At 44.4% G+C, this 15,000-nt stretch overlaps 1 protein-coding gene across 1 annotated transcript in view; it reads right to left on the bottom strand.

The window, feature by feature from the left end:
• Positions 1 to 15,000, bottom strand: part of ptprq (protein tyrosine phosphatase receptor type Q) — a gene marked incomplete at both ends in the record, with an annotated part of 64,881 nt that overhangs the window by 47,184 nt on the left and 2,697 nt on the right. The window contains 16 exons of the mRNA XM_083654809.1: positions 3,610 to 3,770; positions 4,180 to 4,440; positions 4,649 to 4,817; positions 5,765 to 5,862; positions 6,595 to 6,701; positions 7,268 to 7,421; positions 7,530 to 7,659; positions 8,020 to 8,150; positions 8,475 to 8,762; positions 9,572 to 9,865; positions 10,655 to 11,014; positions 11,119 to 11,514; positions 12,219 to 12,399; positions 12,947 to 13,164; positions 14,043 to 14,327; positions 14,463 to 14,607. Coding sequence (XP_083510935.1) covers positions 3,610 to 3,770; positions 4,180 to 4,440; positions 4,649 to 4,817; positions 5,765 to 5,862; positions 6,595 to 6,701; positions 7,268 to 7,421; positions 7,530 to 7,659; positions 8,020 to 8,150; positions 8,475 to 8,762; positions 9,572 to 9,865; positions 10,655 to 11,014; positions 11,119 to 11,514; positions 12,219 to 12,399; positions 12,947 to 13,164; positions 14,043 to 14,327; positions 14,463 to 14,607 — 3,378 coding nt within the window. The remainder of the gene's footprint in view (positions 1 to 3,609; positions 3,771 to 4,179; positions 4,441 to 4,648; positions 4,818 to 5,764; positions 5,863 to 6,594; positions 6,702 to 7,267; positions 7,422 to 7,529; positions 7,660 to 8,019; positions 8,151 to 8,474; positions 8,763 to 9,571; positions 9,866 to 10,654; positions 11,015 to 11,118; positions 11,515 to 12,218; positions 12,400 to 12,946; positions 13,165 to 14,042; positions 14,328 to 14,462; positions 14,608 to 15,000) is intronic.

The raw sequence follows: 15,000 nt of genomic DNA, 5'->3' as shown, positions 1-15,000 counted from the left end.
ATACTGACTGAACCTGACAGCAGTATACTGACTGAACCTGACAGCAGTATACTGACTGAACCTCTGACAGCAGTATACTGACTGAACCTGACAGCAGTATACTGACTGAACCTGACAGCAGTATACTGACTGAACCTCTGACAGCAGTATACTGACTGAACCTCTGACAGCAGTATACTGACTGAACCTCTGACAGCAGTATACTGACTGAACCTCTGACAGCAGTATACTGACTGAACCTCTGACAGCAGTATACTGACTGAACCTGACAGCAGTATACTGACTGAACCTGACAGCAGTATACTGACTGAACCTGACAGCAGTATACTGACTGAACCTCTGACAGCAGTATACTGACTGAACCTGACAGCAGTATACTGACTGAACCTGACAGCAGTATACTGACTGAACCTGACAGCAGTATACTGACTGAACCTCTGACAGCAGTATACTGACTGAACCTCTGACAGCAGTATACTGACTGAACCTCTGACAGCAGTATACTGACTGAACCTCTGACAGCAGTATACTGACTGAACCTGACAGCAGTATACTGACTGAACCTCTGACAGCAGTATATACTGACTGAACCTGACAGCAGTATACTGACTGAACCTGACAGCAGTATATACTGACTGAACCTTTGACAGCAGTATACTGACTGAACCTGACAGCAGTATACTGACTGAACCTGACAGCAGTATACTGACTGAACCTGACAGCAGTATACTGACTGAACCTGACAGCAGTATACTGACTGAACCTGACAGCAGTATACTGACTGAACCTGACAGCAGTATACTGACTGAACCTCTGACAGCAGTATATGTTGACTGACCTTTTCGTCCTCTTAAAAAAACATTTTCTGCATCTGTGCATGTGCTGCAAGTAAGTAACTAAAGTAAAGTGCAATTGTCCTATATCCACATATTCTGTTTGGCAGCAATGGTACCTACAATACGTGGATGGGAGAGTAGTCTGTACTGTTCATGTACTGTATAGCTGAGGATACACCTGAGTGTAAAACCCATTTATATCTGAGTGTACAGGAATGCCAGATGGTAAGTCTTAAATTCTTACCTGTGAGTGTGCCTGTCCCAATAAGTGCAGTATCAGCAGCAAGGTGAGAGAGAGGGCCATGCCGGATAGCAGTTAGCTTTAGTTAGACACAGCAGGGTTACAGCGGCCTTTGCCAGTAGAGATGCATCCGGTGTTACATATGGTACATATAGGCTAGCGCCGGTCAACAGGTTTATCCCACTGAGTTGAATAGAAGTGATTCCAAAGCTAGAAAGGCTTGCTGGTTAGTAGAGGTACTGTAGGTCACAGGGTTAGTAGTTGTCCAGGCAGTGAATGATGGGGTATTCCAAGTATTAGCAGTTAGCCAGTGACGGCCATAGAATGGCAGGGCAGCGGGTGGTTTCATTAACACAAAGCTAGCGCTCTTCCTCCAGTCTCTCTCTCTCTCTCTCTGTCTCTGTCTCTCTGGGGAGAGGTGCTTCAGCAAATGAATGATTCAGGCTTGAGCTCATGAGGCCTCCCTAATAAATAATGAGATGTATTACTCAACTGTGTGTTCTCTCTCTGTGTGTGTGTGTGTGTGTGTGTGTGTGTGTGTGTGTGTGTGTGTGTGTGTGTGTGTGTGTGTGTGTGTGTGTGTGTGTGTGTGTGGTGTATGGTTACATTTGGGGGGTATCTGACACCTGGCAGCAGGGAAGAGCCAGTATGGGGCGGGACTTTGTTGAATGGGAGGAGAGGCCATGCGTGTGTGTGTGTGTGTGTGTGTGTGTGTGTGCGTGTGTGTGTGTGTGTGTGTGTGTGTGTGTGTGTGTGTGTGTGTGCGTGCGTGCCCGTGTATTCAGTATCATAACTCAGCTAGAAGGCCAGTGCTCTACAGTAGAACGCCTCCTGCACTGCTCCTCCTGACAGCATCTCACTGATGGTATTTACAGTATGTGTGAATGCAGCTGAAGTGCAGACTCTGCCATCAGCAGTAGTAGGCGACATCAATTAATCCCTAAACGTAGGTTACAAATGACATTGTGATGGCTGCAGATGATGGGAAATGCCTAGTATTGGTTTTATTGGCTCTCAGCTCAGCTGTTGATACAGTCCATAATCATTTTGAATAGGCTAAAGCCGTTAGTGGGTATTTCCAGGTCTGCTTTGGACTCGTTCTTTTCATACCTTGCTAATTGGAGTTTCTCTGTCTCTCTGGTTCAGTTCATGTCAGACACACACACACATTTAGAACACGGCTCTCTTGAATACTCGATTCTGATTGGTCAATCAACAATATTCACCGGTCATTATTTCTCGACAACCGACCGCTGCTCTGCCACACCTGGATTAATCAGTTGATAAGAGCTTTTTGTCAGCAAGACACTACTAATTAGGCCAACCAGTTGCAGCTGTGGTGTCTTGTGTGCCAATTACGAATGAAACCGCTTTGTCGTTGAAAACGCTATTAAAAAATCTATTTGAATAATTATTTTTGTCAGATTATTGAATGATTTAGTTGTAGGCCGTGTTCTAAGCGGGATAATGTATATTGAGGCGGTGATTACTGGGAAATAATGACCTTCAGGTGAACGATTAAGCCCTCCGCTGGCGCGTCGGGCTCAATCCACCTGTCGGTCATTATTTCCCCCGTAATCACCGCCTCAATATACATTATCCCTTACATATGTAATGTGTGTGTGTGTGTGTGTGTGTGTGTGTGTGTGTGTGTGTGTGTGTGTGTGTGTGTGTGTGTATATATATTTAGAACACGGCTCTCTTGAATACTCGATTCTGATTGGTCAATCAACAAGATTCACCGGTCATTATTTCTCGACAACCGACCGCTGCTCTGCCAGACCTGGATTAATCAGTTGATAAGAGCCTTTTGTCAGCAAGACACTACTAATTAGGCCAACCAGTTGCAGCTGTGGTGTCTTGTGTGCCAATTACGAATGAAACCGCTTTGTCGTTGAAAACGCTATTAAAAAATCTATTTGAATAATTATTTTTGTCAGATTACTGAAATAATTTAGTTGTAGGCCGTGTTCTAAGCGGGATAATGTATAGTGAGCCGGTGATTACTGGAAATAATGACCTTCAGGTGAATGATTAAGCCCTCCGCTGCGCGTCGGGCTCAATCATTCACCTGTCGGTCATTATTTCGCCAGTAATCACCGGCTCACAATACATTATCCCTTACATATACTATATTACTATACGGGTTAAGTCATCAAGCAGTGCACTGGGTTAAGTCATCAAGCAGTGCACTGGGTTAAGTCATCAAGCAGTGCACTGGGTTAAGTCATCAAGCAGTGCACTGGGTTAAGTCAATTTAGGTGTAATCTTTGACCTTTTTTTTTTTTTTACCATTTTGATCCTCCCCCTATCTGAGCACTTTGAGATTCTGTATCTGTCAATGGTGCTATACAAATAAACGTTATTAATTACTTGCTCACTTAATAAAGTAATACAAATCCTGTCAGCTTTTTGTTAGAAGGAGTATCTGTGATGAGTTTATTATTTTAAAAAGTATGTCAATTCATTCACTTGTTACTGAAGACGGGTATAGGGAGTGTCTGACTGAGGATGCTCTGTGAATGTGTGTACCTGAATGTGTCCGTCACGTGTGGGCTGCACTGTGACTTCTCCCTGGTGAGGCAGCAGGCTCACGTGGTATTGATCCACGCACCCTTCCGACGGCTCCCATCGTAGCGAGAATGCGCGTGCAGACACGTTCACTACGCTCACCGCCCGCACACGAGGTGGCACTCATGAAGGACAACGAAAGGGAGAAATAGAGTAGGAGAGGAGGAGAAACTTCCTGTAATTCAATGAAGAGGCAAGCAGGGGGGCGACATAATGGGGGTGTTGACGGGTGTAGCCCCTGTAAATGGTAAATGGCCTGCATTTATATAGCGCCTTTATCCAAAGCGCTTTACAATCAGTAGGTTCGTTCACCCATTCACACACCGATGGCGGCAGGCTACCACGCAGAGTGCTGGCACACCATCAGGGAGCAATTTGGGGTTCAGTGTCTTGCCCAAGGACACTTCGACATGCAGACTGGAGGAGGCGGGAATCGAACCACCGACCTCTTTTATCCAAAGCAATTAGTGGACAACCCGCTCTACCTCCTGAGCTACAGCCGTCCCCACCCTGCACAGTACTATCCTCTACCTGTGGTTACGGTCAGAAAGGCGGCGCTCCCCGCCAACAGCCCTCTCACTCTCTCAGCGCTCACGTTGTAGCTACAGCCGGCCACCAGCCCCGTCAACACCGCGCGCCGCTCCTCCTCGGGTACGGCGAGCGTGCGCGTGACCGAGGCGTTGGCCACCGTGACTCTGTGGAAGTCCAACCCGCCCAGCGCCCCGTCCCAGCTCACGGTGGCAGAGGAGGAGTTCACGCCCAGCAGGTGAAGGGCACATATGCCCGCTGGGCCTGGAACACACACAACAGAGACACTTTATTATTTAAGCCACAATTTAGCAATTTGTTTTGATTCTTTATTATGTACCTGTATGTTGTGACAAAGAAAGCACCAATTAAAAAACAGCTTTATCTTTCATGATAGGCCAGTGCCTGTGGGTGTGGGTGAAGGAGCGTACAGGAGGCCTGTGTGTGTGTGTGTGTGTGTGTGAGATCTTACGTGTGTTGAACTCTCTGTGGACTGCTTGACTTATGTCTGAACCCAGCAGGCTGTGGATGCTGACGCCGTAGTCTGATCCGGGAATCAAATCATTGATCTCATAAGTTGTACGCTGGACAAGCACCTTCTGCCATGACCTCCTGTCCACTGATAGCAGGCCAAACACCAGCTGAGAACAGGAACATGCCGTCAAACATAGATACTAGGGCTGTGAATCTTCACTGGCCTCACGATTCGATTCGATTACGATTCAGAGGGCTACGATTCCATTCGAGTACGATTATCGATGCATCTCGATGCATCTCGATGCATCTTAAATCGATGCATCACTTTTTTCCGCAATACATGATTTATTTTTTCTCACTTTCTTTTTTCTCACTGTGTGGCTACTTTTAAAATAAAAGTGCATTTGGAATTGCATTGTATTATGATCCATAATTAAAATAAACAACTGCATGTACTTCCATTATATTTTATTTGATAATAAAAAATAAAAATAAAAAAATTAATAATCGATTTTTGACATTTGTGAATCGATGCAGAATCGTGCACGTCCGCATCGCGATGCATCTTATAATCGATTATTTTTGACACCCCTAATAGATACATCTTCAGACGCCTGTGCAGAGCTTCAAAAACACAACTCCACGCGGTCACTGAAAAGATGACGCTATTTTGTGTCGCTGTGCATCTACACATTTCTCTCGTTCATTTTATTTTGTACGGTTACTGTAGCAAGGGGATTGCATGTGCATGACTGTAGAGAGTGCTTGGTCATTCTTCCTGGCCATGGCTCTAAGGTGGTCATACATCTTTAAAGGGGTCGGTAACCGAAGCCGTGCCGTGCCGGCAACAGTTGCTAGGCAACCAACAGGTGAGTGTGTCCATTGGGAGTCCACAGGTGAATGTGAAACCCAACTCAAGAGCCTACTTCCTCCTCGGAAAAACTCATTTTGAGTAACATGTGTGTAATGTACATGAGACAGACGACATGAACATCAGTCCATCTGTGTGGTAGCTACTACAGTAAAATGATATGCCTGAACTCTGGCAACCTCTGCTTCTTTGATTGTTGTATTGAGTAAGCAAACGGATTGCCTAATGTAGATATCCTACCTTATACCCCTCCACCTGTCCTGGTGGTGATCTCCAGCTGACAAATACAGACGTCACAACCTGCTCTGCAAGGACCACTTCCTGTGGCCCCTCTGGGACTGGACACAAAAACGCCAATTAGCATTATCATTATCACATCATCATCATCGTCATCCGTCATTCTGGTTAACATGCATTTGAATACAGGTGTGAACTTTATACACTTTTGTGTTCAGTTTGAACCACCAGGGGGAGATAGTGGAGAAGGCAGAGTACTGAGATCTTGAGTCAGTAAATGATCTACTTTACACAGTGAATAACTTCTGTGGTGAACATTTGCTGAGTAATCAGTTAAGAGTAGACAGCATTATCAGTAAGAAAAGGCTGAGGCAAAAAGGCAAACGTAATTTCCTCTTCATGGTTTAGCCTTGAGCTTAGACTGCTTGTGAAAAAATGTTTATTTTTAAAAAGATTTATTACACACCATAACCCCCCCCCCCCCCCACCAGGCTATCCTACTCTGACACAATGATGTAGTAAAACTAACTAAGGCTGAAATTAAATACACATAAACATAATTTCCTGTTTGGCTGGACCTTCCATGGTTTGACTCTTGAACCTGCTCTCCTTATGAAAATCTTGTGATAAAATGTTTAATTTTAAAAAGATTTATTACACACCACAACCATCCCCTCCCTCACATAACAATAATTTACAATTTCCAGCTACATCAACTTTGTAAAACAAATCTCTCTCTCTCACACACACACACACACACACACACACACACACACACACACACACACACACACACACACACACACACACTGTATGCAAACTCTTTAACTCACTGGTATGAAGGATAATAGTAGCAGGTTTACTCCTCTTCTCTCCACTGATGCTAATCATTTTAATAGTGTATTGGCTTCCAGGAGCAAGGCCTTCAAAAGTGTGAGATCTGTAGACACACACACACACACACACACACACACACACACACACACACACACACACACACACACACACACACACACACACATTTAAATTATTTATTTATATGTCCACATGGATACAAAGTACAAAGGACATAAACACTAATAATGCAATCAGATATTGGGAGTCAGTTACATAAGTGCCTAATTGGCAACCACATGAATGCATACACAAAGGATAACACCACACAGGATGATGACAATGGCAGGTTGACAGATACAGTTATACTGCAAGACAAGATAACGGACAGAATACACTTTATGGCAAAAAAACCCAGCGCCTCCTGCATTGAGCCGCTACCAATAATAGCATATATTGAACAACACACACGCACGCACACACGCACGCACGCACACGCACACACACACACACACACGCACACACACACACACACACACGCACACGCACACACACACGCACACACGCACACACACACACACACACACACACACACACACACACACACACACGCACAAACACACACACACACACACACACACAGCTCATCCAATCAGTGTTTCTGAGGCTGACCTGGGCTCTTGCGGGGAGAGGTTCAGCTTTTGATTGGAGGTTCTGTTGTTGATTGACAGGATGAATCCACTAACGACACCCCTGACCGTGCTCCAACTGACGCCAATGGATGATGTTGTTTTATTGAAGATTGACACCTGCACCGGACTAGGAGCTGACACATACAAAATACCACATGACTTTGAGAAGAAAGGTAGAGGAGTGTGTGTGTGCGTGTGTGTGTGTGCGTGTGTGTGCGTGTGTGTGTGTGTTTACCTCTTACCTGCAGTGATGTTGACAGTGACACGGGGGCTGTCTGTGAAGGATTCCTTCTCTGTTCGTACTGCAAAGTGATAGAGTCTGCCTGGAGTCAGGCTAGAAAACACTGCGCTCTGACTGAACACCTTCTGCACCTGTAGCACACAAACAAAGGGGAAATCATTTCTTAACTTAAGCAGGAAAATTGACTAAGGAATTATAATAAGGCATTATAATTCTTACAGCAACAACCAGCAGAACTAGTTACAGGAAGAGGGAGGGTTACAATGCATAAACTCACACATGATGATGTAAGAACTTAGTCGTTATTAATTGGTGGTCACCACACCAGGAATCTCCACTGGAGCAGCTGGGTGATTCGTGTAATTCACTGCTCATTTTGGCAGATGGGAACCCTTCACATTGACTTCCCCTACCCAGTCGGTCTAGGCCGGGGATTTGAATATAAACTTCACCAAAGCCTGCTTCTCTAACCTTGCATTTTTTTAAGTTACCATGAGCGAGCGGTCACAGTCGAAGCACACGACCTCGTAGCTGTGAGCCTGTCCTTGTGCTGGATCCCAACGCAGCACTATGGAGACATCTGTCACCACACCCTCCCTCACTTTGGTAGGAGGGGCAAGGCCTACAATCAAAAACCATGTCACACATCACATACTGTGAGTAACAAATACAATCAAAAACCATATCACACATCACATACTGTGAGTAACAAACAAATACTACAATCAAAAACGCGTGCAGCGATTCAACGTAATATTTGAGTCTGGGGAGAGACTAGACAAGCACCAACAGCCCCAATGCTTATGCTGTTGCACTGATGCCTGGGAATCAAAATCTGACGTGATGTTTGCTGTGTTTGTGTTGTCATTAGCGATGAGGCTAGCGTGCGCATGTGTATACGTGTGTGTGTGTACAGAAGCAAGTCATTAGCACAGGCATCACTCACTTGTTCTAATGGGGCGGGCGTAGTAGGGTGGCCCGGTCCGTTCCCGGCTGGTGCTGTACACCATGAGTTGGTATTCTGATCCTGGACTCAGGTTGTTAAGGGTTACCATGTGAGTGCCCGTAGGGAGGGAGTGCCAGTCACACCTGTACTCACACACTCCTTCACACGCATCGTCACACACACACAACTTCACCCCATCAAGCACACCTAGCTGTGGACGCTGGATATACAGTTGTGCAGAGCGTGTGCCCACTGAAAGAGGAATTGCTACTTGTACTGGACACGGTTCTGCAGACAGATACACATACAGAGAGAGAAAACAAAACAGACTATTTTATTAAAAAAATGGTTAGCATTAGGGCTGTGGCGATTCACTTATCTCCCGATTCGATACTATCACGATTCTTGGGTGCCGATTCGATTTATATTGCGATTCTTAAGTATTGCGATTCTACGATTATTGCGATTCGATATTACGATTTATTGCGATTTTTGTTTATTTTTTTCTTTTATTTTTTCAGTTTGTTTGCTTTTTTACACTAGATTAGAACATGGGAAAAGTTGAATCATACACTAGAGACTGTATATTATATATCATGAGTAGGGCTGGGCGATAGTTAAAAACAGGGGCGGACTGGGATCATAATTCAGGCCGGCATTAGATACCAAGCAGGCCAGGCCGATATGGGCCGACGCACGTGAAATTTGGGCTGTTTGAAGCCCAATTTTGGCCGTTTGAAGCCAGATTTGGGCCGTTTGAAGTCCAATTTTACAATGAGATGCACCCACTTTAACCCTGAAGTGTAATTATTACTTCAGACTAACTAATAAAGTAATAAAACCACTAGTAAACCAGTAGGCTGCGCCTGGCCTGCTGTTCAGTGAGTGGCCTGACTGCAAGCACCAAAAAAAATATATATATATATATATATATATTTTTTTGCGATTATCGATTCTGGAATAAAAGATCGATCCAAAATATCGTGACATTAAAAATCGCGATACTTCGGTGAATCGATTTTTTCCCCCACCCCTAGTTAGCATGGTAAAAGGAATGAGCACAACATTGCCAAAGGCCACATGTCTGTCTCTACTACCTGTGGTGTGTACGATGCTGGTCCTCTGGCTCTTGTCTTTTGCCCTCAGTGAGCTCACTGCTACTTCGTAGGTCTGGCCTGGAGTAAACGTGCCCAGAACAACACAGACAGACCCATTTACCCAGAGTGCACTGGGACTGGACTGGTTGATCCACATTGCAGTTGGACTGGGGTGGCTGAGAGGCTGGGATGTGATATAATAACCATCTGGAGGATCAACAGGTGGACTGTCCCAACAGGCTGTCAGGTTTCCCCCCACGCTCCACACCTCCAGACCACTAGGGGCTCTCACTGCTGAGAGATGCACAGGGCACAGTGTCATCATTGGGCAACCCACCTGGGTCCAATAGGACTTGCAAATACGTATCTCCTGTCATTTGTTTAACTTACTTTGAGTAAGGGCTACATACTTAATCATGATTTTAGTTTCCACTATTATTAATTGCAAATTCAACATTATTGAAACATTTAATATTATTCAACTGTTGAAGTCATTCTGGATGACAGGATTAAGTCAGACAAATGCCTAAAGCATTCTTTCCTTTCCTTTCTGCTTGTTCTATTGACAATAGTCAAGATGCTGAAGATGCAAAAGAAAACATCTGTTCTCCAAATAATGGAGACAAAGAATCATGTATTTAATAATTTGGATTAGAATATCTAGCAAAATAATCTGGATCATCATTATAGCCATGATCATGCAGCTCTACTTGAAATGCCAGTTGGGTGGACTAGACCCCAATCACATAGCGTCATAAAATAGAAGTTTGTCCATTCCCGAAAAGTAGTGTAACGACTTTGCTGTGATATTTTCTGGTGCTTGTTTGCCCTGTGTGGCAAACCCTGACCCTCTAGTAGTCCAAGCAATTTAAAAACCATATGAATTATTTGAAAATACTGTTTGACAGTATTCAATGGTCATCACTGACATACATGCAACAACCGGCCATAGGACATATTTTGGTAACTAGTAGAGGTTAACTTTGACTTTAAATACAACGCAATACATAGAAAGAAACAATTAGCAAAAGCATACACTCTTTCGCATAGACTTTAAACTAAATGCTAAGATTACTGGCTTACCAGTTTGCACAGTCAGAGGTGGCTGTCCACAGCTCTCAACCCCATGCTGGGTGACTGTGTAAACTCCAACACTGTACTTCCTGTAAGACTCCAACCCTCCAATCACAGCAGTGTATGACTGCCATCCAGCAGTCCCAGACGATGTGTCGAGGTTGGTCCCAGACGATGTGGAGATGTTGGACCCAGACGATGTGGAGATGTTGGCCATTCCAGCTATCCTCTCTTGTCTTGAAGTCATGTCCATGTAGCGTACAAGAAAGGCCCAACCAATCACATACTGAGAGTCGGGCAGCATCCAATGAACACTAATCTGACTGACTGTAATGGGGCCAACAGTGAAATTCTGCGGTGGGAGTGGTCCTGTGAGAAAGATAATGTACGTGTAAATTGTAAATTACATTTCTTAGCAGAAAGATGAGGAGTATTATTTTTGCTCTGCTTGTATGGCTGCTTGTGTGACTCACTAGTATACGCAGTACGTGTTTGTCCCAGGCTCCAGGAGGAACCAGAAGGGCGAGAGGCTCGAAGGGTGAAAGAGTAGACACTCCCTGGGGACAGACCTGCCACAGTCACCGCTCTGGAGGAGAGAGAAACGGGGACGTGCACAAATCTGTCGACCCTGCTGTGGGTCTGCGTCCCCTTTTCGTCGCCCTCACGCATTACTTTGCCGTCCCGCCTCCTGCTTCTATCGTCTTCACTTTGCCCTGACTCGCCCACTGCCTCCTGTTGGTACTGCAGGATGATCTGACAGGTAGAAGGGTCAAACGAGGTCATGGGCGAGAGGTCACTCCAGCGAAGCTCCGCCTCTTGCTCTGTCACCTGAACCAGGTCGAAGGAGAAAAGGGGAGGGACTGGAGGAGCTGTGGCAGAGAGAGAGAGAAGAGGAGTAACATCAGAGAAAGCAAGAAAGGAGACAAGAAAGAGAAACAAATGCTCCCAAATGTTAAAGGAACACTCCGCCCATTTTCAACCAGCTTTGTATCATTAGAACATCAGTAGTATATCAGAAAACTGTAAACTGTTTTGAAGTCTGTCATTTAATTTGACAGTTATTGAGTGTTAAAGTGTGGACCAGTGACATCACTGGTCCACACTAACTCAAATTAATAACTCATTAACTCAAATCAACTCTCAATAACTGTCAAACTAGATGAATGACTTCAAAACCGTTTACAGTTTAAGAGTTGATTTGAGTTACTGAGTTATTAATTTTAGTTAGTGTGGACCAGTGATGTCACTGGTCCACACTTTAACACTCAATAACTGTCAAATTAAATGACAGACTTCAAAACCGTTTACAGTTTTCTGATATACTACTGATGTTCTAATGATACAAAGCTGGTTGAAAATGGGCGGAGTGTTCCTTTAAGAAAGTGTTTTGCATGGGTTGTTGCTGCTACAGATAAGAAAACAAAGTTGACAAAGTGGAGAAAATTTTGTTTATCAACTGGTATTTCAAGGATAACTGCTCACCACAACTTCGCCACAAGTTCCTACAGAAAATGCGGTGGTTTTGGGTTAATAAAGGTGTATTTGCATTATTATTAGTATTGCATTTATTTACTGTGGAATTGGCAGATGAAGGGTAAGGGGATGTTACAGAAGAATGGCGTGAGAAAGTATCCTGGGCCTGTGGCGTTCCTCTGGAGGGCAAAACAGTCTGTCTGATTGGCTGGCAGTAATGACGCCACAGAGTCGGTCAGGTTATAGGCTGAGCCATCGGACCAGCGGGGTTGACCCTCGACCTGTGGAGTGACAGAGGGGGGAGATCAACACTGTATACACAAGAAAGATGATGAGCTCTGCTGCACTGTCATCAGGTTTAAAGCATCAAAAAACTAACCTCTCTAAGGAGTAACCTGCTGCCTTGGAGCTTTCCTGGCGTTGTGTAGGTGGTATTTGCAGCAACCCATGTTAAAGGGGCTTGCCCAGGGGTGGGTACGAACCGCCGACCTTCGGCTTGGGAGTCAAAGACACTAACCACTCCACCAAGAGAGCTAGCTCCCTTGGCGGAGCTGATTAACATGCCTTTATAACTGGGGGAGTGAGTTTAACCAATCCACTCGCTACCACACTGGACTCACGAGGAATCAACACTGATTCACCTCGGTTACACTAGCACATCTCTTTCAAAATAAACTCCACTGTGATGGATTACCATACACACCTGACTTTTGCATCAGCTCAAATCAAGTCCAGATTCTTGGAAGGTTTATTTTCAAATAGTCCTATTTCAGTACTTGATTTCAGGTTTAAGGATTACTGTATGTGTCTGTTGTAATGCTGCTGTACCTGCTGGTCATTGAGTGCGGTCCACAGCAGCAGCAAGGTGTTGTGGGCGAGCAGATGAGCAGACATAAAGAGGAGATCTTCCTGGGTTTTCACGTCGGCCAGGTGAGTTCCAGCTGCCAGGTCTCTGCAGCTGTGCTGGGCATCACTCCAAGCCAAGCCTCTCCTCCTCACAGTGTAGCAGGTGCTCTGGTTGGCCAACCAGCCAATGGGGCACTGAGCTGGAGACATAAATTGTTATCAACTCACAGCCGGATTGGATGGCCAACTTGTGGTCAGTTAGTCTTGTTGAAGTCTGTGTAGGGCATTCACGACTAGTGAATTTTACTAGTCGACTAGTCGTCCCTAAAGGTAGTCGACTAGTCGTTTCTTTTTTTTTAATCTTTAAGAAAGAACATGAGGTATTTACACGACATACATGGACTATCATATCCCATATCCCCCACAAAGAACATCAAAACACAACAAAACAAAACAAGAAAACTGCATAAGATACACAATAATCCAAGAACAAACAAGACTATTGGACAAACAAGCAAACAAAAACAATGCATTCAGCTCCTATCCTGATAAGCCTAATGACACTGGGGTAAAAAGTTCTTAAAGTCAAACTCTGCATGTGGTTGCCATATTTTGGGGATGTCTAAGAATCTGCCTTTGCTCTTGGAGTAAATGTTATCCAACGTATGGTAGCTTGAGAGTTCATTCCACCAGTGAACTACAGCTGGGGGATTGGATGCTTTCCAATTTAAAGCTATGAATTTCCTAGCTGCCAACAGGGCAAGATCTATGTATTTACTTTGAATGCATTGTTTTTGTTTGGTTGTTTGTCCAATAGTCTTGTTTGTTCTTGGATTATTGTGTATCTTATGCAGTTTTCTTGTTTTGTTTTGTTGTGTTTTGATGTTCTTTGTGGGGGATATGGGATATGGGATATGATAGTCCATGTATGTCGTGTAAATACCTCATGTTCTTTCTTAAAGATAAAAAATAATAATAATAAAAAATAAAAAAAAACGACTAGTCGACTACTAAGCACAGTGTCGACTAGTGGTTTTACTAGTCGCCTGTTTGTGTATGGATGTGTCTTATACGGTACCTGTTTCCATGCCAATGCTGAGTTGCTGTTTCAAGATCATATTAAGGTGGGTGAGGAATGTGGTCACAACAATTTTGGCCTTGAAGCGAGTGCCAGGCTGGAGGCCTTTCACTGTGTACTGGGAATGTCTCTCTGATGAGTCTATGTGGAAGATGTGCGTGACAGATTGTGTGTGAGTGTCGTGTAGACGGAGTGTGGAAAGTCGTTGTCCTCTCTGAAGTGTCCAGGTGAGGAGAGCAGTCGTGGTTGTGCTGTATACACGGAGGGAGGAGAGGGAGACTGGAACTGGACACATGTACAGAAAGGGAGGAGAGGAGTTAACATCATTAACCAATGTACCAACCTCCAGAACTCAGTTTGAAACCGTTTTTCACCACAGGGAGTGGGCGGGGTATTCAGGGTCAGAGGTCACAGACTCACTAAAGTGAAAGGTCTTTGCCTCCAGCGTGGTATCTCTTCTATCAGCTCTCAGTGTGATGTTATATCCTCCTGGGTCCTCAACCAGTCGCAGCAACATCTTGCAGTCAGGAGAGCATGCTGAGTGATTCATGGGATCCACTAACACCTGCAGATGTGAGAGAAAGTGTGAGGAAATATGGGGGTGGGATGAATTAATCTTTGTATAGACCATTTGATTGGAATTCTGTTGCTAAGGGAACAGCAGTTTGGACCCTAGTTTATTTCCTGTCAGCTGTCAGCAAACACTGCAACAAGAAATCAGCTAGAGTCCATTTAGAATGTTTTATGTTATCAAGGTGAAACGGTCTACTGTGACGCTTGAAAAGAAAGAACCCAATTCATTAAAGAGATGCTATAAACACAGGAGAGCTGTCTGCAAAGGCTTCATATCATTTTTTGGAAACTAACACTAACATAATTCATTGGCAATTAGAGCGTTACTGCACAAAATAACAAATAAAGTAGTTACATGAAAACATTATGAATTAATTTTGAATAT

Source organism: Poromitra crassiceps (genome assembly GCF_964638095.1).
Source record: "Poromitra crassiceps genome assembly, chromosome: 18".
Taxonomy (NCBI): domain Eukaryota; kingdom Metazoa; phylum Chordata; class Actinopteri; order Beryciformes; family Melamphaidae; genus Poromitra; species Poromitra crassiceps.
Note: the sequence above shows the minus strand (reverse complement) of the source record. Positions and strands in the feature narration are given on the sequence as shown.